This window comes from Rana temporaria, chromosome 2, assembly GCF_905171775.1.
Source record: "Rana temporaria chromosome 2, aRanTem1.1, whole genome shotgun sequence".
Classification (NCBI taxonomy): domain Eukaryota; kingdom Metazoa; phylum Chordata; class Amphibia; order Anura; family Ranidae; genus Rana; species Rana temporaria.
Genome location: NC_053490.1, coordinates 129,483,298 through 129,508,946, shown reverse-complemented (window position 1 = coordinate 129,508,946; position 25,649 = coordinate 129,483,298). Strand labels below are relative to the sequence as shown.

Below are 25,649 nucleotides of genomic sequence, written 5' to 3'. Positions count from 1 at the left end.
GGGTGACGGAGGGACTGGGTGACGGAGGGACTGGGTGACGGAGGGACTGGGTGACAGAGGGACGGAGTGACTGGGTGACGGAGGGACTGGGTGACGGAGGGACTGGGTGACAGAGGGACTGGGTGACAGAGGGACTGGGTGACGGAGGGACTGGGTGACGGAGGGACTGGGTGACGGAGGGACTGGGTGACGGAGGGACTGGGTGACGGAGGGACTGGGTGACAGAGGGACGGAGTGACTGGGTGACGGAGGGACTGGGTGACGGAGGGACTGGGTGACAGAGGGACTGGGTGACAGAGGGACTGGGTGACGGAGGGACTGGGTGACGGAGGGACTGGGTGACGGAGGGACTGGGTGACGGAGGGACTGGGTGACGGAGGGACTGGGTGACAGAGGGACGGAGTGACTGGGTGACGGAGGGACTGGGTGACGGAGGGACTGGGTGACGGAGTGACTGGGTGACAGAGGACTGGGTAGAGAGAGATTATACAGTCCAGATTACAATTTGCAGGGGCAGCAAAGGTGACAGAGAAAGGGGGGTGCACCATGCAACCCCCCCCCCTCTCTCTCTGTCACCTCTGCTGCCCCTGCAAATTGTAATCTGGACTGTATAATATCTCCCCCCATTGCATGGTCAACCCCCCCCCCCCCCCTGCACCTACCTTTTCTGCCCCTGCTCCAAGGATGGCCGGCGCGGCGCAGCGGAAGTCGGGACTCGCGGGAGGTCGGGACTCAGGACGGGCGGCGGATCGAGTCCAGCTGAGCAACCGAGGCCTGGAGGGGAGGAGGAGGAGGTCTTGGTCTGTGCCGCGGTACTGGTCGGTGACGGTGAGTGACTCACTGTCTCTGCCTGCCCTGTAACGATGCTGCTGCTCTCTCTGCAGCAAGAACCGCGGCTGGCCGCTGGAGGAGGAGGAGATGGGGGTGGAGTCGGAGCCGCAGAGAGAGCGGGACACGGTGACGTCACTGGTTGCTACAAGCCAAGCGGGGCTTCCCTAGCAACCAGTGATTTAGAATCATTTAATTACAGCGACAGCAGCGGCAGTGAGTGTGGCAGGCAGTTGATTCCGGGACTCTCTATTGTCCCGGTTTGAAGGCTCCCGGGACACGGGACAAAAATGTATATTACGGGACGATCCCGGGCAAACCGGGACACGTGGTCACCCTACATGACATAGAGGGGAGCAATATAATTGTAAAACAATATAACTGATAAGCATGCAGTACAGTTGTAGAGTTATAGGAAGTTACCACCTGGCCTGCAGCAATCTTCAAATCATCCAGAAGATTTTGGAGGAATTTTGGGCTGCAGCTTTCAGAATTAGGTAAGTATACTTCTAGAGCAGGGGTAGTGGGGGTGGTTACTTTTATTAACCCGTTCCCAACCAGCTCATGCAGATTTACTGTGGCAGAATGTCTCTCATGGGCAAAATCCCTTACATAAACGGCTTTGTCCAGAAGAACCATCAGACGGCGTGCGAGCGCCGCCAGAGGCGCATGCCCACTGCACACCAGGGAACCCGATGCGAGTGGCCGGAGGGCGACAAATCCCTGTGCTGTCAGAGGAGAGAAGACAGATCGTGTGTTTCTACAAAGTAGAAGCAGCCAAATCGTACGAGGCTGCAGTGGAACTAAGGGGAGCTAAGAGGAGTCAGTCATCCCCACTGGCGTAGGAAGGGGGGGCAGGGGGTGCTGTGGCCCCGGGCGCGACATTTAGGGGGGCGACTTTCCGTGCCTCCTCCTAATTTTAATTTCCTGTGTCACCGCGACACGGATGTCCGGAGCGGCCAGCGGCCACCATGTGTAATGTCCAGCGCCCTGTGATTGGGCATATGGGGGTCATGTGAGGAGTGGGGCTGGAAGTCCCGCCTCCGCACATGACCGCCATACGTCCAATCGCAGAGCGACGGGAGACGTCAGGTGCGGAAAGTGTGAGCCGCCGGCGCCGTCTTCCCCTCCGCTCTGGTGCTCTGCGGTACGGCGCTGCCACTGTGTGGAGGGAGTTGCAGCATGGAGCGGGCTGCGGGTGGATGGTGCTGGCGGCCGGCGGGGAAGAGAGTCGGGACTCCGTCCGAAGCAGTTCTGCACATCCAGTGCTGGGGTCCTGTCCGTCCTGAGGAGAGTCCTGGAGGAGTCTCTGGAGAAGAGCAGACACAGTGCAGGTGTCAGTGCAGGTGTCAGTGCAGGTGTCAGTGTAGGTGTTGGGTCAGTGTAGGTGTTGGGTCAGTGCAGTGTAGGTGTCAGTGTAGGTGTCAGGTCAGTGCAGGGGTCAGTGTAGGGGTCAGTGTAGGGGTCAGTGTATGGGTCAGTGTATGAGTCAGTGTAGGTGTCGGGGGTCAGTGCCATTACCGGTTGAACTTTCACATATACACGATCGGCGGCTCTATAGCCTGCCAATTGTGTATATGTGCTGGCTGCATGCCCCCCTACCCCCCTCCAGTACTGCCGCCGCCCCCCTCCTGACCGCTCACCTTCAATCCCAGGATCTGCGGCCCGGGACCGGCTCGGGAGGGTGTCAGGAGGTAAGATGGGAGGGAGATCAGCATCTTCCTCCTTGCTGATCTCCCTCCAGGCTGTGAATGCAGAAGTGATGTGTATTACATCCGCATTCACCTGTCAGTCATCTGGCTGCTATAGCCAGAGAGAAGAAGCAGATCTGTGCTTCATCAGCTTCTTTTGGGGTCCCCAGGTGACATTAGGAGTCCTAGAGACCCCTAATGTCTCCATAAAGAGGACCTGTCAGTGTACCTGTGCTATTATATAGGGGGATTTGTATCCCCCTATGTAATAGCAATGACATCAAGTGTAAAAAAACATAAAAAGAATGAAAAAAAATAAGTAACTATAAAAAAAGTTTTAAAAAAAGCTCCAAAATGTTTAAGTCCCCCACGTTTATGCACATATAAACGTGGATGTTTATATAAGGGGGGGGGGGCGAAAAAATGTTTTCGCCCCGGGCGCCCATTAATCTGGTTACGCCACTGGTCATCCCGGAACACAGGGACTATGCCAAAGATGCAAGCTGAGCTGCACATGCTGGAGAATCCTGTGAGCAGGCAGGTAGGTTTATTTTATTGCATGCCTCTTCTGAAATAAAGAGCCTTCCTGCTCTTAGTTTGTGACAGTGAAACTTTAGTTCCACTTTAAGAGAGATGGGCAAAAAATAATTGTACTTTCTAAAAAAAATACAGTTCTAATTTAATTTTGCAAATCAGCTTTCCTTAAAGGGGTTGTAAAGGGAATTAAAAAATAAAATAAAAATAACAAACATGTTATTCTTACCTCCACTGTGCAGCTCGTTTTGCACAGTGTAACCCCGATCCACATCTTCTGGCGTCCCTCGGCGGCTGTTTCTGGTCCTGCCCGCAAGAACTTTCCACCTTCATGCTCGCTCAGTGCATGGTGGCAAGTTCTTGCGGGCGCGCTCCCCGGCGCACCACGTCATTGGATGTGATTGACAGCAGCATGAGCCAATGGCTGCGCTGCTTTTAATCCATCCACTCTAGCTAATCAACGACCAAGCTGAGCGGCGAAGAGGACGTCGGGGGCGGGCTCGGGTATCTCATTATATGTATTGTTCAGTGTCTAGATATTCTTTACCTTTATAAAAATCACTCCGCTTATTTTAATTTGTATGTTAAAAAAAATCAAAACAAAAAAATGCATAATTAAATTCATAACATATATGTTAAATTCTTACCCTTATCAGCAACAATGCCATTGGCCCAGGTTGCAGCAGAACTAACACTTTGGCTGTCTGAAACATCCAGAATCACGGTTTGTAATCTGCTGGAGCATTCTTTCTTTAACTCACTAGCTCCTGTGTTTGTCAGACAAGCCGCCAGAACCTTCATTCCACGATTATCCAGCTGTTTTGCCAGCTTATTCCCAAATCCTGAATCGCATCCAGTGATGAAGACGTATTTGCCTGTCATATTCTCCAGTATCTGGCTCTGTCTGTACCATCTGTAAAGGAGGAGCAGACCCAGCACCACCAGCAGAGGAAGCCACATTTCTCTAATATGGTAGATAAAGATTGCATTTTAGGTTAAAGTGGAACATTATTTTATATAAAACAATTAAAATAAAAGCACTTTACAAATGTTCAGTCTTGGCAATCCACAAAACAGATACTTATGGATAATTGCAGGCTTCTTCTGAGGGTCCCGGATACCGCTGCTCAAAGACAAGGTCTCCTAGGAACAGGCCCGTCGGAAACCGACAGGCAAAGCAAGCATTTGCCTGGGGCCCTTGCCGCACCGCTGCGTCCTCCTGCAGTCCGGTCGGCCGTGTACCATAACCGCGCGGTACAGGAGAATCAGGTTCCTGTTCCCGGCCGGACTGACAGGAAGTGCACACACTGAGTGTTCACTTCCTTTCAGTCCGGCACCGGGAACAGCAAACTGAATCTCCTGTTCCGCGCGGTAATGTTGCACGGCCGACCGGACTGCAGGAGGACGCAGCAATGCAGCAAGGGCCCTCCCTGCTGGGGCCCCTGTGCGGACACCAACATCTGCCGGCGTGTGCGTGGTGATAGAGGTAAAACGCCAACCCCCCCCCCGCGCTTCTCAACTTAGAAACTGAAATGTCACTTTTTTTTGCCTGGGGCCCCCAAATGTCTTCAAACGGCCCTGCCTAGGAAGGCACTGGGGGTGAAGCCTTTCCAGGATTCAGCTGTGAGGTCAGGGCTACATCACCAGTGCCTCACTCACCACTAATGAATATAAGATGATTTCATATCAGCATGCTGATATGATTTTTAGTGAAATAGTGCAAATGTCTGCTTTAAACCTCAGGATGCTTGTTACATAGTTACATATAGTAACTGTACTTGGTCAGGTGGAACAAAAAAAAAGACATGAGACCATCTAGATCAACCAATATGTGTAACCAATGTGTATGGCTATAGCATGAAAGAAATATTACACATATTATAAAAATGTCATAACTCATACAGGACAATACATGACATGTCAGAAAAAAAAGTGTCCATGTTTCTATATTCCTTTCACCTCCTAACCTGCATTGGAAACATTTGGGGATTTAATCTTATTACACACAATAGGTGACAGATATTTGTGCATTGATCATATAGTTTATTGGTGTTATTTGTTGCCCTGTACACAGCCTACAGCAGGGTCAATTTTCACATTGCTATGTCAGAAATGTCTGTTTGTGTTTAAACATGAGGCATGTCTCTTGGCACTGCACAGATATATAGTTATTATTAGCAATATCTCCAAATTATTGTTGCAGCAAAGTCTAGTTGCAGGGGTCTACAATGCACCATGATGCAGTGTCCTTTGTATCGAAGACCAGATCAACAGTCATCGGGAGATCCTCCAACTAATGTCCAACTAGCCTGGAATGCAGCTACTCACCAGCAGAAACTGTGGTGAAGCACTGGAACTCAGAGTTAGCCTATCTACTCTGCGCTTAATCTGTCATGCAACTGGTCCTCTATTTATCAGAAGAGGCCATAGGATGCCTAAGTTGGCTATAGCTTATGGTGGCTATTGAGCCCTGAGCTAAAAGGGACAGGGTTAACTGAAATAACAAGAGCTGCATATAAACACTATTGCAATAAACATGTCCACCTACTAATACACAGCAAGATGACCACTACACACATACTGTAGCACAGATCTAGCTACCTGGCACTGTGCTTGTAAGCAAATAACAATAGGACAGAGATATGTCTGCCACAAGGATTTAGATATACACTCAATGGACAGCTGCAGGTAAACCATTAGAACACAGGGATACTTTCCTAATAGCCTCTGCTTTTGGTCTGGGTGAAAATACTGCAGCAGTAGCAGCCCCTGTGTGTATAAGGCCATTTGTATCAGTTCTCCGTCTCTTTCTCTCCACTTCCCCTTTCTGGGATGTGCATAAATAAGCTCTGTAAACATTAAAGAACTGCAGTCTGCTCACATAATTTGTAATGCAAAACATCTTTGCCATTCTGAAGCTTCCCTCCAATCACTTTTCATATTATTTTATATATACTGTGATTCTGTACTTGCCAAATAAGCTACTGCCTGTTCACTTCCTATATTTACACAGACACACAGAGGCACACCACCAGCTCTGCAGCTCCCATTGGCCCTCTAATGACACATCCCCCCTCCCTTCCTGGAAAACTCTCACGAGAGTAAGAGAGAAAGAGCTGTGCATGACGTCATAAGCCTTTTTACCAGACAAGAAACAGGAAGTGGGCTATATAAGGTATTTACTGGCAGAAAAAAAATGTTTTACTATCCAAAGTTAAAACAACAAAAGCAGAGGGTTTAATAGATGGAAAAGTAAAAAAAATTACTGATGTTCCACTTTAACCACTTCAGCCCCAAACCATTTGGCTGGCCAAAGACCAGAGCACTTTTTGCAATTTGGCACTGTGTCGCTTTAACTGACAGTTGCGCAGTCGTGCGGCGTAGCTCCCAAACAAAATTAAAATGGAAAGTGAATCTCCAGCGCTTGCCTAGTGTGTACAGTGAATGTGTATAAAACCAATCAAGAAAAAATGTATAAAATAAAAATCATAAAAATAAATAAATATGTGAAGTTGCTGCTCCAAATCTAAAAAGTGTACATGCGCACTACAATTTAATTAAAGAGAAATGTGATGAGCGCGACCTCTAAAAGTGTAAAATAATGTCAATACACACACACACATATATATATATATATATATATATATATATATATATATATATACACACACACACAAAATGCTGTACTAGAATAGCAAACACTATAAATAACCAAGTGGAAACGTGCAAAAAGTGCAAAAATATCACAAAAGATATCAATGAAGTAGAGTCCAAATGCTTCAATGTTGAAAGTGCCAGTGACGCAAATCAAAATATAAAGTCCTGTGTCCAATTGAATTCTTGCAAATACAGGGCCTGATTCCCAAAAGAGATACGCAGACTTAACTGCTGTTCAGTCTGTGCCTAACTTTGGAAACGATTCTCAAAAGGCTTTTTCCAAAGTTAGGCAGAAAATCTGACATGTGTAAGACACTTACACTGTCAGATCTTAGGATGCAGTACCAGTAGCTTTGAGTATGCAAATGAGCACTTAAGCAGATTCTCAAAGCATTTCATCATTGTGATTTCTGCGTAAGTTCCGAATTTGCTTGCGCAAAACTAGGGCTGGTTTTATAATGTGTAAAGTTAGTCACACCTTGTAAAGGCCCATTCAAGCGACGGCATTTGGTATGCATTCCTGAGGGAGAACTCCACGGCAATTTTTAAATTCAAAACCGGCATGGGTTCCCCCCCCAGGAGCATACCAGGCCCTTAGGTCTGGTATGGGTTGTAAGGAGACCCCCCCTACGCCGAAAAATCGACGTAGGGGGTCCCCCTACAATCCATACCAGACCCGTATCCAAAGCACGCTACCCGGCCGGTCAGGAAGGGAGTGGGGACGAGCGAGCGCCCCCCCCTCCTGAGCCGTGCCAGGCCGCATGCCCTCAACATGGGGGGGTTGGGTGCTCTGGGGCAGGGGGGCGCACTGCGGGCCCTACCCACGTGCACCCACCACGTGGGTACCTACCGGAGCATGATGGGACGGTGATGCCTATATAAATGGGATGCAAGGCGAGCTTGCGTGCCCCAGATGACGTCAACTTTTGACGAAACGTGCGTCGGGAAGGTAGCGTGCTGACGCAAGACGTTTTTTCGTTCCGTGTGGACGGGCGTTTGTTAGAGCCGGCCGGCTTCTATCTTTTTCTGCTTTTAATTATATATCACCGCGTGGGATTCTAAAGGCCCTGGCTAGGGGTTTAGCCACATGCTCATACTGCCTACGTTCTGCTCTGGGAGCGGGAAGCTTCAACATCCATCCTCTTGTCATCCCCCTGTGAGGATCATCAAAAGGCCCTGGCTGGGGTTTGCAGCCGCAAGCTTGTCATTGCTTGCCATCCGGTAAGCCTCCACCTTTTTATTTAGTGGTGTCGGTCATCACATATGTTATCAACAATTTATTCAACACTGAAGAACTTGCTTGCAATGATGTTTGATTGACACAAAGACTCTTTTGTCAGCTATTTGTTTTATTCCTCTATAAACTAGGGGTCTTTGCAAATTCATATTATTTCCATCAATTTTCTGATATCAACTGTTTGTTTAGTTTAATTTTTACTAATAGCGCAACATTTTTTCTGTTCCTTACTTGATTTGTGTTTGTATGACACTGCCGTGTTGCAGCTAAGTTAGTTATTTTAAGTGTGTAAGCGCGGTATTTTCTCTTTTTGACACCATCACTTTATGTGATGAAAAAAAATGACGTTTTTAAAAACGTCACTTTAATTGACCGTGTGTGGGGGAAAACGTCGTTTTATGTCTTGTAAAAAACGACCAAAAAAAATTGAAGCATGCTTCAATTTTATGTGTCGTTTTTCAAAACGTTGTTTTTTACTTCACAGAAATTGACCGTGTGTAGCAAAAAACGTCATTTAAAAAGACGTTTTTACACCCGCGCATGCCCAGAAGCTAGTTATGAAGCGAGCTTCAATGGAAAAACGTGGTGAACGTAACCTCGCTTTGCTAGAACATTGTGAGAAAAACGATGGTGTGTAGGCAACTTCGTCTTTGAAAATTTAAGTTTCAAAAAGGTCATTTTTTACTTCACAGAAAATGTCGTTTTTTTTCATCACATAAAGTGATGGTGTGTATGCGGCATTATATTCAGTCATCTACAATAGTAGAGGCTCCTCTCCTGTACCGAAACTGCTTTACTCTGATTTCGCTGCACATTGATTTTCTCACAGTATGCAATATAAGCTACAGCTGTCAAATACAGCCTGTTACATTTTGTGGCTGGAAAACATGCGACATCACCCGGCTCCCCCCCAGCCTAACTGTCCCTAGTTTGTCCCTTTCATTCACTAGATTAAATCACTTCATGCAAAATCACGTACGTCATTTTGTTTTGTTTCGGGGTGATGCCTGCAGCCAGAGGCATCACCTCAGCATCGTAGCTTAGAGCTGGCGATTGGATTTCAAGTGATAACAACTGATGTGGCTAAAGAGCCTTTATCACAAGCACCCCCCACATTGCCTTCTGTCGCTTCCACCCGGTGACCCGAGTGACCAGCCAGTATGTCCGTTGTCTGGCCAGAGACCCGAACAAGACCAGAATCGGCTTAGATCGGGTCTCCGATGTAGTAACCCAGAAGCAACATCACAACATCACTTCTGGTTTACTCGGCGCCCAAGGTATTCAAAAATTACGATCTTGATGTTTTGAATACTTTTAAGTACAGAGGAGGGGTTTGGTGTCTTTTAGACCACAGATTCCTCCATAAAGAGTACCTGCCGCTGCCTATTACTGTCATAAGGGATGTTTACATTCCTTGTGACAGCAATAAAAGTGATCAGAATTTTTTTTTAAAGGAACAGTGTAAAACAATTATTTTTTTCTTTAACTACTTGCCGACCTGCCGCCGTCATTCTATGGCGGCAGGTTGGCTCTCCTGCGCGAGAGCCTGTAGCTCTACGTCGGCTCTCTCGCAGGCAACTAGGGGCGCGTGAGCGCCGCCGGAGGCGCGCGCACCCCCGGCTCGCCCCTGACTCCCGCGCGCGAGCCCGGCGGACGCGATCGCCGCCGGGCAGACGCGATCGCTCGTTACAGAGCGGGGACCGGGAGCTGTGTGTGTAAACACACAGCTCCCGGTCCTGTCAGGGGGGGAAATGCTAATCCTCTGTTCATGCAATGTATGAACAGAAGATCAGTGATTTTCCCTAGTGAGGCCACCCCCCCTACAGTAAGAACACACCCAGGGACATACTTAACCCCTTCCCCACCCCTAGTGTTAACCCCTTCACTGCCAGTGGCATTTTTATAGTAATCCAATGCATTTTTTTTAGCACTGATCGCTATAAAAATGCCAATGGTCCCAAAAATGTGTCAAAAGTGTCCGCCATAATGTCGCAGTACCGAAAAAAAATCGCTGATCGCCGCCATTACTAGTAAAAAAAAAATATTGATAAAAATGCCATAAAAATACCCCCTATTTTGTAAACGCTATAACTTTTGCGCACACCAATCAATAAACGCTTATTGCGATTTTTTTTACGAAAAATATGTAGAAGAATACGTATCGGCCTAAAAATTGTTTTTTTTATATATTTTTGGGGGATATTTATTACAGCAAAAATTGTCGCTCTATTTTTGTTTATAGCTCAAAAACGAAAAACCGCAGAGATGATCAAATACCATCAAAAGAAAGCTCTATTTGTGGGAAAACAAGGACGCCAATTTTGTTTGGGAGCCACGTTGCACGACAGCACAATTGTCAGTTAAAGGGACGCAGTGCCGAATCGCAAAAAGTACTCTGGTCTTTGACCAGCAATATGGTCCGGGGGTTAAGTTAAAGTGCCCCCATTCCCACGTGCTCACACACCAAATAAAATGCACACATAAATTGTGTCCACAAATGTAAACAGTGTTCAAATCACACAATCACTAAATTCTAACTGGTAACTGTTAAACATTTTTAAACATTGCCTATGGAAATTTTAAGTACCATAGTTTGTTGTCATTCCATGAGTGTGCGCAATTTTAAAGCGTAACATGTTAGGTATCTATTTACTCGGCGTAACATCATCTTTCACCTGTGGCGGCTGATGCTGTATATTTGGGGGGGGGGGCTTGGCGACAAACAAGACACCGATCAGTTGGCCCCACACTTACCACGCAACCCCCTGGCCGGTGAGCCCTACACTTACCCCATCATCTAGGTCACGGACAGCTTCGGCTCCTTCCTGCATCTCCTCCTCCTCCTCTGTGTATTGGGCTTCACGGTGGCTTCCTCCTCACCAAAGGAGGAAGGTGCCAATCACACAAGCATCTTCTCAAGGGTGTCCTGGCCCTAACCCCCTCTCCCCCAGTTCTGTTAAGACACAATGGGCCTGATTTACTAAGCTATGTGCGCTGCGCTGGTTCATGCATTAATTAGTACTCCGGGTGGAGGCTTAATCAGGCGCATGAACCAGCGTAGCAGCCGGCGCATTGAAACTAATATGTAAAGCCGCGCCGAACTCCCTATAGAAGTCTATGGGAGAAATCAAAAGTGTTCATTTTAAAGGCTAATCTGCAAGTTTAGTCCTAAAAAGTGTTTGGGGACCTCAGTCCTGCCCCAGGGAACATGTATCAATGCTTTTTTTATTTTTTAAAACGGCCGTTTTTTCGGGAGCAGTGAAATTAATAATTCTTAAAGTGAAACAATAAAAGTGAAATATTCCTTTAAATTTCGTACCTAGGGGGGGTGTAATGTCAGCATGTGAAATAGCGCATTTTTCCCGCACTTAGAACTCCCCCTGCACAAAGTGACATTCTGAAGGAAAAAAGTCATTTAAAAATTCACACGCGGCTATAATGAATTGTCGGCTCTGACAATTCTAAAGGGATTCATTCATAAAACAAACAAAAAAATGTGTAGGGGTTCCCCCAAATTAAATTACCAGGCCCTTCAGGTCTGGAATGGATATTAAGGGGAACCCCGCCGTAAAAACCAAAAAAAAAAGAAGACGTGCGGTTCCCGGCAAATATCCATTCCAGACCCTTCAGGTCTGGTGTGGATTTTAAGGGGAACTCCACCCCAAATTGAAAAAAAAAATGGCGTGGAGTCCCCCTAAAAATCCACACCAGACCCTTATCCGAGCACGTTGACCTGGCCGGCCGCAGAAAAGAGGGGGGGACAGAGTGCGGCCCCCCCCCTCTCCTGAACCGCACCAGGCCACATGCCCTCAACATGGGGAGGATGTCCCCATGTTGATGGGGACAAGGGTCTCATCCCCACAACCCTTGCCCGGTGGTTGTGGGGGTATGCGGGCGGGAGGTTTATCAGAATCTGGAAGACCCCTTTAACAAAGGGGACCCCCAGATCCTGACCCCCCCCCTGTGTGAAATGGTAATGGGGTACATTGTACCTCTACCATTTCACCCCAAAAAAAATGTCAAAGTGATAAAAATGACAGTAGCCGGTTTTTGACAAATCTTTTAATAAAATCTTCTTTTCTTCTTTCCTTCGGGGTTCTTCCGCTGCTTCTTTCTCGGGTCTTCTCGTCCACATCTTGCCCGACGTGTTCTTCTATCTTCTCCGTCCGTCCTTCCGCCTTCTGGTCCCGCATCTTGCCCGTTGTCTTCTCCGTCCGCCTCCTCGTCCGCATCTTGGGTCTTCTGCGGTCTTCTTCTCGGTCCGCCGCCTTCTCGTCCCCTGCGTTTGAATTGTAATTGGCCGCCGTTTTCCCGCTCCTGGGACCCGCCCCCCTCTGAGGCCACAAGTAAACTCCTTAGAAGGTCATGTGCGTCAGAGGGGGGCGGGGTCGCAGAGCGTCACACAGCGGGGGAATTCAATTTCAATCGCGCCGCCCGGAGAAGAAGTTCCCGCCGTGTCACACTCATGTGACCCCGCCCCCCTCTGACGCACATGACCTTCTAAGGAGTTTACTTGTGGCGTCAGAGGGGGGCGGGGTCACATGAGTTTGACACGGCGGGAACTTCTTCTCCGGGCGGCGCGATTGAAATTGAATTCCCCCGCTGTGTGACGCTCTGCGACCCCGCCCCCCTCTGACGCACATGACCTTCTAAGGAGTTTACTTGTGGCGTCAGAGGGGGGCGGGTCCCAGGAGCGGGAAAACGGCGGCCAATTACAATTCAAACGCAGGGGACGAGAAGGCGGCGGACCGAGAAGAAGACCGCAGAAGACCCAAGATGCGGACGAGGAGGCGGACGGAGAAGACAACGGGCAAGATGCGGGACCAGAAGGCGGAAGGACGGACGGAGAAGATAGAAGAACACGTCGGGCAAGATGTGGACGAGAAGACCCGAGAAAGAAGCAGCGGAAGAACCCGAAGGAAAGAAGAAAAGAAGATTTTATTAAAAGATTTGTCAAAAACCGGCTACTGTCATTTTTATCACTTTGACATTTTTTTTGGGGTGAAATGGTAGAGGTACAATGTACCCCATTACCATTTCACACAGGGGGGGGGTCAGGATCTGGGGGTCCCCTTTGTTAAAGGGGTCTTCCAGATTCTGATAAGCCCCCCGCCCGCATACCCCCACAACCACCGGGCAAGGGTTGTGGGGATGAGACCCTTGTCCCCATCAACATGGGGACATCCTCCCCATGTTGAGGGCATGTGGCCTGGTGCGGTTCAGGAGAGGGGGGGGGCCGCACTCTGTCCCCCCCTCTTTTCTGCGGCCGGCCAGGTCAACGTGCTCGGATAAGGGTCTGGTGTGGATTTTTAGGGGGACTCCACGCCATTTTTTTTTTCAATTTGGGGTGGAGTTCCCCTTAAAATCCACACCAGACCTGAAGGGTCTGGAATGGATATTTGCCGGGAACCGCACGTCTTTTTTTTTTTGGGTTTTTACGGCGGGGTTCCCCTTAATATCCATTCCAGACCTGAAGGGCCTGGTAATTTAATTTGGAGGGACCCCCTTTTTTTTTTTTTTTTTTTAATGAGCAATGACTCTATTCTTTATAGCCATGAGTACTTTAACCACTTGCCCACCGGGTTAATTCTGGCACTTCTCTCCTTCATGTGAAAATCACAATTTTTTGGCTAGAAAATTAATCAGAACCCCCAAACATTATATATTTTTTTTTAGCAGACATCCTAGGGAATAAAATGGCAGTCATTGCAATACTTTTTGTCACACCGTATTTGCGCAGCGGTCTTACAAGCGCACTTTTTTTGGATAAAAATCACTTTTTTGAATTAAAAAATAAGACAACAATACATTTTGGCCAATTTTTTTCTATATTGTGAAAGATAATGTTACGCCGAGTAAAATGATACCCAACATGTCACGCTTAAAAATTGCGCCCGCTCGTGGCATGGCGTCAAACTTTTACCCTTTAAAAAACTCGATAGGCGACGTTTAAAAAATTCTACAGGTTGCATTTTTTGAGTTGCAGAGTAGGTCTAGGGCTAGAATTATTGCTCTCACTCTAACGATCGCGGCGATACCTCACTTGTGTGGTTTGAATACTGTTTTCATATGCGGGCGCTACTCGCGTATGCGTTTGCTTCTGTGCGCGAGCTCGTCGCGACGTGGCGCTTGAAAATTTTTTTTTGGGGTTTTCTTATTTATTTTTATTTAGTTTTATAATGTTTTACACTGAAATAAAAAAATAAAAAAAAAATGATCAGTTTTCTTCCTATTACAAGGAATGTAAACATCCCTTGTAATAGGACTAGTGTGTGACAGGTCCTCTTTATGGAGAGAGGCGGGGTCAATAAGGCTGGAAAGCATGGTATTGAAAAAAAAAAAAAAAAAATCTCATGCTTTCAGCTGCAATCATGTTCGTTCACCACAGTGGTGTAGTGTATAGCACTTTGACCTAGCAGCAAAAGAGTCGTTGGTTCGAATCCCGCCCGTGACAGCATCTGCATGGAGTTTGCATGTTCTCCCTGTGCCTGCGTGGGTTTCCTCCCACAATATAAAAACACGCTGTAAATCGGTTCCGGTCTAAATAAGCCCTAATATGCAGTAGTATATTAAGGTTTGGTTCTGCCCTAGGCCTGACTACATATCTGCACCTCCTAATAGAAAAATGACCCACCCCTTCCTGTCAAGGTCACACCCTGTTTTTGTATAACCCCGCCCAGTAATTTTCAGGGGACCCACACACTAGTTCTGGGGGGGCACTGGATTCCCTTAACCACTTCCATACCAGGCACTTACGCACCTTCCCGCCCAAGCCAATTTTCAGCTTTCAACACTGTCGCACTTTGAATGGCAATTGCGCGGTCATACAACACTGTACCCAAACAAAATTGGCGTCCTTTTTTCCCCACAAATAGAGCTTTCTTTTGTTGTTATTTGATCACCTCTGCGTTTTTTTTTTTGCGCAACAACTAAAAAAAGACTGCAAATTTTGAAACAAAAAAACCTTTTTCTTTTTTTAGGTTAATTTTTTTGTAAATAAGTTTTTCTCTTTCAATTACGGGCACTGATATGGCGGCACTGATGGGCCCCGATGAGATGGCACTGATGGACATCGATGAGGTAGTACTGACGGCACAGATGAGGTGGCATTGATTGGCGGCGCTGCTATGCGGCACTGATGGGCACTCATAGGCGGCACTGATGGGCACTCATGGGCGGCACAGATGGGCGGCACTTATGGGTGGCACTGATGGATACTTATGGGCGGCACTTATGGGTGGCACTGATGGATACTTATGGGTGGCACTTATGGGTGGCACTGATGGATACTTATGGGCGGCACTTATGGGTGGCACTGATGGATACTTATGGGTGGCACTTATGGGTGGCACTGATGGATACTTATGGGTGGCACAGGTGGGCACTGTGCATGGATGGGCACTGTGGGGTGGCACTGATTTTCCCAGTCAGTGCCCATTTGTGGGCACTGATTGGCATCTTTTTTCTTATTTTTTAATGCTTTTTGTTTTTTTCTTCTATATTATTTTTGTTTTTGCACACCCTGTGGTCCAGGGTGGGCATCCCTGGTGGTCCAGTGTGGTGATCCGAGGGGGGGCTGCGCTGATAAACAATCAGCGCGAACGCCCCCTGTCAGGAGAGCCGCCGATCGGCTCTCCTATACTCGCGTCTGTAAGACGCGAGTGAGGAAGAGCCATCGATGGCTCTTCCTGTTTACATCGTGATCAGCCGTGATTGGACACGGCTGATCACGTGGTAAAGAGTCTCCGTCTCCGTGAGAGACTCTTTACCGAGATCGGAGATGCAGGGTGTCAGACTGACACCCCGCATCACCGATCGCCGCGCTGCGTGCCCCCACAGGCGCGTGCGGCATGAAATCCTGCAGGACGTCCTGTCAGGATTGTGTAACCACTTCCCGGACGTAAATCGGCCATAGGCTGGGCGGGAAGTGGTTAATTTGCATAGTTTTTCTCTCACTTCCTGTTTGGCTATGGGGCAGGAAGTGAAGGCAAATCTCCCCAATTGGAAACAGATAATACAAAATAAACTGACAGGGCCTATAACCCTCCCTCACTCTATCCAAAATGAAAGAAAATAAAACTTGTTGATTATAGTTCTTGTCAGGGGCGGACTGACCATTGAGTCACTCGGGCACTGCCCGAGGGCCCCATGCCACTAGGGGGCCCCATCCGGGTTGCCAGGCTCAGTAAAACCAGGGACAGTATGTAAAAATCTGTGTTTTTTTTAGATCTGTCCCTGATATGTCCGAAAATGACATGCTTTTAATGTGAATATCCCAAGATTTTAGCTGCCCGCCTCTGCACTACCTCCTGGCGTGGTGGTCATCTGTAAGCCAGAGGGGCCCCATAATCTTCTATTGCCCAGGGGCCCCATGAGTTGTCAGTCCGCCCCTGGTTCTAGTTTAAGCACAAATTTCATAGAGTTTTATTGAGAGCCCTAAGAAAATATAACCATGCCAATAGGCCAGGATAGAGCGTTGCTAATATGTAGGAATGTGTGTGTTAGAGCACCCCACCCAATGTTAACTAAAAAATTATTAATTTGCAAATAAGTATTATCTGCTCATTTTTTTGGGGATGTGTGCACCCCTGATAGTGACAACATTTGTGAGGTGTCTTCACCCTTTCTAATTCATTCACTTCCTGTCACATAGCCAAACAGGAAGTGAGGGTAAAACCTTACTAATATATTTTCTTGGGGACACAGAGATCAATCTAAATAGTTTCCCATTATGTAAATTGCACTCTAGCATTTTGCTGTGTACACCCCAAATTATTAGGGATCTTGGACTTTGGGGTCCATTTACTAAAGGCAAATCCACTCCTACAAGTGCAAAGCAAGGAAGAAAACAAAACAACTTTGCTTCTACAGGATTGGATGTTAAAACCATCAGTGCTTCCTCTCTGATTTTCAGCAACTATGCTTGTACTGCAGAGTGGCTTTGCCTTTACTAAACCCCAAACTAAATAATCATTTGGGGCAGGGATCCTCAAACTACGGCCCTCCAGCTGTTGTAGAACTACACATCCCATGAGGCCTTGTAATGCACTGACATTCACAGACATGACTAGGCATGATGGGAATTGTAGTTCCTGAACAACTGGAGGGCCGTAGTTTGAAGACCCATGATTTGGGGTGTACACAGCAGTGCAGGAGTGCAATTTGCTTAATGGGGACACTAGTTAGATTGACCGGTGTCCCCAAGAAATGACACTGGTAGGGTTTTAACCTCACTTCCTGTTCAGCTGTGTGACAGGAAGTGAAGCCAATTTTAAGAAAAGGGACACAAAGCTCAACACAAAAATAAAAAAACACAAAGCAGGGGTTCTAACACTCACTTGGCTTCCCTCAAACACCCACAATTTGAATAGGATTGCCTTGCGCTAGATTTAAGCACAGTGCTGTAAATCAGCACGTCAAGCCTGTCCACCAATAGCAAACCCCCCCCCCCCACAGGCCATGTTTGCAGGTTTTCCTTCATCTTGCACATGTGCTTTAAAATAGTCTGGACAGCAATTCTTGATAAGAGAAATCCCCAAAACATGTCCTGTCGGGGGTACTTGAGGGCTGAGGACCACTGCAGAATAAATAAAATACTTACCAGTTTTTGTCTTTAAAGTCAGGGAGAATAAACATGGCAAACATTTCATGATTACACACCAGGAAAGAAGCTTAGACAAAAATCACACATAATTTGTTAGGCCCTAACCTAGTTCAGCTGCAGCTGTCAACATATGTAGCATGAAAAAGTAACAAAAGACAAACTTAACAATTTTAAAGTAATTTTTATTGGTCAACAAAACAAGGAAAGCAAAAAAAGACAAACAAACAAAAATACATTTCAAAATTCTAATTAACCATAGCTTTACACATTTTTCATAAAATAAGGCCACATAGACAAATACATCAAAGTGAACATCATTTAAAAATAAACCAAAACCATTGGCAAAATAAAACAAAACCCATGCAACAAACCACATTTGTGTTTAGCAACAGCATTTCTGCCAGCCTGCCCCTTCTGAGGGCAGCTGAGGACTGATCGATCCAAGCTTTTTATAACAGTGCTAGTAATGAATCAATTGAAATCACATGACCAAATTGCAGTCTCTAGTTTGGGTGAGCTTGTAATTGGGCACACCTGCAATTAATCCAAACCACGCTCTATGAGCATCCAATGAGTGTTTTTCACCTTTTAAAAAGAAAGGATATTTTTTTTCTAAGTGTTTGAGCATGCTCAGTTCATCACACATGTAGGAACCAAGCTGCAATGGAATGAGAGCTTTTTTTTTTTGGTTTCCCCTGATCTGATGCTTTCCAGCCTGAAGGGGAGGTGTTAAAGACAGAAGTAAACACGCACATTTAATAATCTATTTGTGTGAAAAAAAAGGTTGCCAATTTTGTTTGGGAGCCACGTCGCACGACTGCGCAATTGTCAGTTAAAGCGACGCCGCGCCGAATCACAAAAACTTGCCCGGTCATTGACCAGAAATATGGTCCGGGCTCAAGTGGTTAAAAATTAACAAAACACAAAAGTGAGCCCAATTTTTGGGGATAATGTGAAAGATGATGTTACACTGAGTAAATAGATACCTTACATGTCACGCTTTACTATTGGAAACACTCCTGCAATGGGGCCAAAATGAATTCCGTGAATATCCCCATAGGCGACCTTTTTCTTTTTTTTCCAGGTTACCAGTTTATAGTTACAAAGAAGGTCTAGTGGTAAAAGTATTGCTCTCGCTCTAATGCACGCGTCAATACCTCACATGTGTGGTTTGAACGATGTTTATATATGTGGGCGGGACTTGCGTAAGTCCCGCCCACATATGTAAAAATTATTTTTACTTTTTGCTATAATAAATATCCCCAAAAATATATATTCAAAAAACTAAAAAAACCCTCAGTTTAGGCCGATACGTATTCTACATCTTTTTGGTTCCAAAAAATCGCAAATAGCGTTTAGTGTTTGGTTTTTGCAAAAGTTATAGCGTCTACAATTTTTTTTTTTTGTTGTTTTAACTAGTTATTGGGGCGATCAGCGATTTTTATCGGTACTGCGACATTATGGCGGACACATCGAACAGTTTTTTGGAACCATTGGCATTTTTCTAGCGATCAGTGCTGTAAAAAATGCATTGCTTACTCAAAAAATGCCACTGGCAGGGAAGGGGTTAACACTAGGTGCGAGGGAGGGGTTAAATATGTTCCCTGGGTGTGTTCTAACTGTAGGGGGGGGGGGTGGGACTGACATGTGTAAATGACAGATCGCTGTTCATGAAGGGGAACTCCAGACCCCCCCAAAAAAAAATAAGGTGGGTTCCCTCCAGGTGCATACCAGGCTCTTAGGCTTGGTCTGGAACATAAGGGGTTAAACCGGGGCCCAAAAAAATAGCGTGGGGCCCCCCCCAAGATCCAAACCAAGCCCTTATCCCAGGCACGCAGTCTGGTCAGACAGGAATGGGGGTGGGGACGAGCGAGCGCCCCCCTCCCTCCTGAGCCATACCAGACCACATGCCCTCAACATGGGGGAGTGTGTGCTGTGGGGGAGGGGGGCACTGCCCCCCCACCCCAAAGCACTCTTGCCCCCATGTCGATAGGGACAAGAGCCTCTTCCCGACAACCCTGGCCGTTGGTTGTCGGGGTATGCGGGCGGAGAGCTTATCAGAATCTGAGAGACCCCTTTAATAAAGGGGTCCCCAGATTCCGGCCCCCCACCCTATGTGAATGAGTATGGGGTACATCGTACCTCTACCCATTCACATGGGGGAAATGTAAAGTAAAAAAAAAACACCACACAGAATAAAATATTTTATTAATCTGCTCCGGAGCCCCCCCTTTCTTCTTTAGCTCTCTTAGAAGGGGGGGTTTCTTCTCTCCCGATCTTCCGCCGGGACCCTGGGCTTCGGTGATTTCTGCCGGGGGAGGGCGCCATCCCTCGGTCCTCTCCGGAGCCTTCCGCCGGATGCCCCCACCCCATTTAAGCTCTTTTTCATTAGGGAGGGGCATCCGGACTTCGGGGTCTTCTGCCAGGGGATGGCGCCTATCCCCCGGTCTTTCCGGTGCCTTCCGCCAGGGTTCCGGTCTTCCTGGTCTTCTGCCGGGGGTGCGCCAACTCCCAGGTCTTTCCTCTTCTGTCTTCTCTGCTCCCTCTTCTGCCTGGCTCCCCCGCGGAGCCAGGGCTTTCTTCCGTCTTCTTTCTTCTCTCTTCCTTCTTCTGCCTGTCTCCTCCGCGGAGCACAGGGCTTGTACCCCATACTCATTCACATAGGGTGGGGGGCCGGCATCTGGGGGCCCCCTTATTAAAGGGAGCTCGCAGATTCCGATTAGCCCCGCCCGCATACCCCGCATACCCCGACAACCAATGGCAAGGGTTGTCGGGAAGAGGCTCTTGTCCCTATCGACATGGGGGCAAGAGTGCTTTGGGGTGGGGGGGCAGCGCTCGATCGTCCCCTCCCCCATTCCTGTCCGGGCCAGACTGCATGCTTGGGATGAGGGCTTGGTTTGGATCTTGGGGGGGAACCCCTCACGTTCCGGACCAAGCCTAAGAGCCTAATGTAGCCCTGAAGGGGGACCCGCGCCGATTTCAAGTTTGAAATTTGGCGCCGAGTTCCCCTTCAGGGCTGAAAACAGCTCGGAGATTCCCGTGCGCCGCGTCACGCAGCGCAATCACGGGTACGCCGCTTGGTATTTACCAAGATTTTCACGGCGTACTGACAAGGCGCACGGGAATCCCTGACTTTTCTCTCTGCGCATGCCCAGTATGCAAATGAACCTCCCGAGGTTCAGGCGCACTGTGCAAGCGTACGGGGATCTGTTTTCAAAAAACACTTTCCCTTTCAATTCGGCCCGCCAAACACTTCAAAACACATGTCACTTCACTTCCCCTGCATCCCCCCACCTCCCCCCTTAATAAACTCCCGCCCAAACCCCCGCAATTTATAGTTTAATGTGCCGTGCGCCAGGTCTGTACTGGTGCACAATGCACCCTCTCCTGGGCGCACGGAGCACATTAGTAACTAGGGAAATACACTGCACTAGCAGCGTATTTCTTTAGTAAATGGACAAACGGCTGCTACTCCTGCTTTTACTCCATGAGTCATGGAGTAAAGGCTTGGTAAATCAGGCCCATTAAGTCTCTTGTTCGCATCCAAAAGTGACTGGCGCCCACATTTTCTTCTTGCACCACACCATGCCTGGTAACTCACTCTACAAGGAAGGATGTCGTCTATTCCTAACCCTTGAGGTCATCATTAGGCCTCTGGGCCCCCAGGACCTTGCTACATCATGGAATGTGTAGGGCTTACGGCACCCATTGGAAACTATGATTACAGCAATTATTCGTAAATATCACCTAGGTATTTATGGTTTTCAAGAGACTCATCTTACTAGATGTCCTGTATGCAATATAATTGAGTGGACTGGTCCTATCACTCCACTCACTCCTCATTTTTTAGAGGGGTGCTTGTACTGATACATCGCTCTCTGGTATTTTGAGAAATAGATCTACTGGGGAGATATATATTTTTGCATTGTCAATTGTATACGATCCAAAGTGCTATAGCTGTGGTTTATACTTCGTCACTGACGGCAAAATTTCAATGCGAAAGCTGAATGGGGCCGGAACATACACGATATTGCCAAAAGTATTGGGACACCTGCCTTTACATGCACATAAACTTTAATGGCATTCCAGTCTTAGTCCGTAGGGTTCAATATTGAGTTGGCCCACCCTTTGCAGCTATAACAGCTTCAGCTCTTCTGGAAGGCTGTCCATAAGGTTTAGGAGTGTGTCTAAGGGAATGATTAACCACTAGCTGACAAGCCGCCGCAATTATACTGTGGCAGGTTGGCATGGCTGCGCAAATCGCTGTAGCTGTACGTTGCTTCTTTAAGACGTCATAGCAGGTGCCGCCGGATGTGCACGCACACGTCCGCCACATGTCCCCGAAACCGATGCTTGTGCCCGGCGGGAACGAAGTCAGCTGTGCACCCGCGTAAAAAGAAAAAAATTATAATAAAAATTACATAAATCTATCCCCTATTTTGTAGACGCTATAACTTTTGCGCAAACCAATCAATGTATGCTTATTGCGATTTCTTTACCAAAAATATGTAGAAGAACATATATTGGCCTAAACTGATGAAGATTTTTTTTCCTTTTTTCTTGGATATTATAGCAAAAAGTACAAAATATTTTTTTTTGTTTTTTAATTGTCACTCTTTTTTTGTTTATAGCGCAAAAAAAAAAATGAAATCGCAGAGATGATCAAATACCACCAAATGAAAACTCTATTTAAGGGGAAAAAAGGACATACATTTTGCTTGGGTACAACTTTGCTCGATCGCGCAATTGTCAGTAAAATGGGACACAGTGCTGTATCGCAAAAAATGGCCTGGTCAGGAAGGGGACAAATCCTTCCAGTGCTGAAGTGGTTAAACATTCTTACAGAAGCTCATCAGGCAGCGATGTTGGACAAGAAGGCCTAGCTCACAGTCTCCGCTCTAATTTATCCCAAAAGCGTTCTGTCGGGTTAAAGTCAGGATTCTGTGCAGGCCAGTCAAGTTTCTCCACCCCAAACTCGCCTATCTATGTCTTTATAAACCTTGCTTTATGCACTGGAGCGCAGTCATGTTGGAACCGGAAGGGGCCATCCCCAAATTGTTTCCACAAAGTTGAGAGCATGAAATTGTCCAAAATGTCTTGGTATGCTCTGTCATTTTACGTGGCCTACCACTTTGTGGCTGAGTTGCTGTTATCCCCAGTTGTTTCCACTTTGTTATATTACCACTAACAGCTGACTGTGGAATATTTAGTAGCAAGGAAATTTCATGGATGAACTTATTGCACAGGTGGCAACCTATCATGGTACCACGCTTGAATTCACTGAGCTCTTAAAAGTGACCAGTTCTTTCACAAATGTTTGTAGAAGCAGTCTGCATGCCTAGGTGCTTGATTATATACATCTGTGGCCATGGAGGTGATTGGAACACCTGAATTCAATGATTTGGAGGGGTGTCCCAATACTTTTGACAACATAGTGTATAGCATACGAGCGTTTAAAAAAATAGCTTAGTTTATACTTGTACCTGGAGTACAGCCATTCATGTCTATGGGTGGCTATATGCAGAATCTGGAAATGCTGGGGTTTACATTGCAATGTTTTAGAGACCCGTGTGCCTTAAACTTTAAAAAGTGAAACCCTGTGAATCGGGTTAAAAGTATTGTCCATGTCAATTATTTTAACAAGAAGATCATAAAAAAAAAACTTTATCTTGACTTATGATAATGTGTACATGTTTATTAATAATGTGGACACATGTCCAGCAAAACATATGCTATGTGCATAGAACTTCAATGTTAAATTGGTATATCAACTTTTTTCTGCATACATAGTATACTAAGTTTATTGAATTTTGTCACTTATTTTAATACACTGTTCTTATCATCTATGCAAATATATAAAAACAATCCTAAAACTGAGCATAGGTGTATTCAATTATATAATGATTTTTCTGGTGCAGTAAAAGTAGTCATGTTCCTGTAAATAACTGAAGTGAAAGCACATAAAAAGAAGAAAAACTGTCTACTTTCTTCTATGAAATAAAATGATGGTACCAACATAACACCTTTTACTGTGTAATGTCAAAAATAAGTTAGAACAAAATTCTATACATGTCTATAGTGTAGTAGCCACATACCTGGTTATACTGTTTTCCTGAGTTAGCAGGTTAAACTTGGTGTTACCCACTGCTGCATAGAACTGTGTGAAAAAGGCAAGGTAAAAACATATATCTAATGCCAAATGTGTTTGGATCACACTTGACTTTTTATCAGAGCGTGTGCAAACTGGCATTAATAAATATTTGATTACAGACCTTATTTGTGTAATGCAACAGGTCGGTGAGAACATAGGAGTTTGTACAAGACTGAACATGAATTGCTTTACATTCAGAAAATATATTTAATTGCCGAAAGTGCTGTATTCCACTAAACCATTTATTCAACCTTTAAATGAGATTTCCCACACCCCACACTTTTTATTCCAGAGACTATGACCAGATACATAGGGGCAGACTGACAACTCATGGGGCAATAGGAGATTATTAGGCCCCCGGACAATAGGAGATTATGGGGCCCCCAGGCAATAGATTATGGGGCCACACAGTATACACACATACAGTATACACAGGGCTCAAAATTTCAAGTCATGAGTTACTAGCCAGGGCTTAAGAGCTACTCGCCACCATTTTCCCCACCCAACCCCTCCCCTGCCTTGCTCCTAAGTCCGCCCCTAAACACGCCCTCGCAAATTATCTCATGAAATTACACTGTTAAATGTTTTATGCAGAATTAAACTACACAAATAATTATTAACAACAACTTTAATAATATTAACATAAAGCATATTTCATTCATCTGACTGTGATAAATAAAATAAGGACAAAATATGATTGGCTACTAAAAGGTACTGTACCCCAGTACAGTGAAAAAAAAAATAAAACAAGGAAAAAAAAAAAAAAGCATCTGGAATGCATCCGGAAATGCATAAAAAATGAGCATGCAGAAATACAATTGGAATGAATCTGGAGGTCGCTTTTGTGGTGTAATTGAGAACTTAAATCGAGCTGCCTCCTCCGAAATTAAAGCATCAGCATGAAAAATGAATAACAAATGCACAATGTCGCACTACAAAAACGCACTGGTTCACAATAGAATACATGCATTCCCATGTTGACATGCAAAAAGTAGCACAAGCACAACTTTCTTAAATTGTGCCGCACCAAACAGCATGCTACTACGCTTACCATACGGCCTTGGTGACTGCAACTGATGCGTTTTGGGTGATATTAAAAATGAATAGTTCTGCCTGCATCTCTCAAGGGCAGTGCACTAACGTGTGGTACAGGAAACAAGCATTAAATGCGATTTTGCTGCAACACATTCTAGTGTGAACTGGCCCAACACTAATTTGGCAAGTTGTGCAGTTTCACAAATTGAAAGGCAGAAGGAGAGGGGGAGTTTCACTGACAAAAATACACTTTTACTGCACAGAAGTGAGTTGCCCTTTCTGCTCCAGCTATCATCAGACTGGATGTAAAGTTTGCCATTGACATGAGAGGTTGGAGTGCAGAGGAAGAAATCCCTGACCTGGAACAAGCCTGCAAACACAGCTCTGAATGAGGACATGCCACATAACTGACCTCTAAGGACTCCACCACTCGCACAGGAAGCCGCTAACATTTCCTGTCATGTCACTGATGAAGTTCTAATGAATGGTAGCTTTGGAGACACCTTATTGGTATCTAGTTGCCATGGGTAGAGCGGCCGTCAGTCTCAGTTGCGGTGCGTTCACCTCCCCGCCTCCCTGCCTGAGCCGCGCGGACCTGCCCGAGTCAAGGCGAGCTGAGCTGACCCACCTCCCCAGACACACCCCTTGCTCGAGTCAAGCCGAGCTAAGCCGGCTCGCCTCCCAGCCTTAGCAGACACGCCCCCCACCTGAGTCAAGCCAAGCTGAGCTGGCGCACCTCCCTGCCTGAGCAGACACGTCCCCCGCACGGGTTAAGCCGAGCTGAGCCGGCTTCCCAAGCCGAGCGAACCCGCCCCTGCCCGAGTCAAGCGGAGCTGGGTCGGCCCACCTAAGCCGAGGAATCACGTTCCCCCGCCGGAGCCAAGCCGAGCTGTGCAGACACACCTCCCCGCC

At 46.6% G+C, this 25,649-nt stretch overlaps 1 protein-coding gene across 2 annotated transcripts in view; it reads right to left on the bottom strand.

Annotated features, from left to right (window-relative positions):
• The window catches only part of LOC120929498 (retinol dehydrogenase 16-like), a 44,520-nt gene extending 20,705 nt beyond the window's left edge, over nt 1-23,815 (bottom strand). The window contains exons 1-2 of one of the 2 annotated variants that reach the window (XM_040340983.1): nt 23,647-23,815; nt 3,701-3,966 (exon numbers count right to left, since the gene is read on the bottom strand). In XM_040340983.1, the coding sequence (XP_040196917.1) occupies nt 3,701-3,966; nt 23,647-23,801 (421 nt within the window). In that variant the 5' untranslated portion in view covers nt 23,802-23,815. Of the gene's footprint in view, nt 1-3,700; nt 4,018-23,646 lie in introns of both variants that reach the window. The other variant, XM_040340981.1, reaches the window with a different exon arrangement.
• Nucleotides 23,816-25,649: the final 1,834 nt, after the last annotated feature.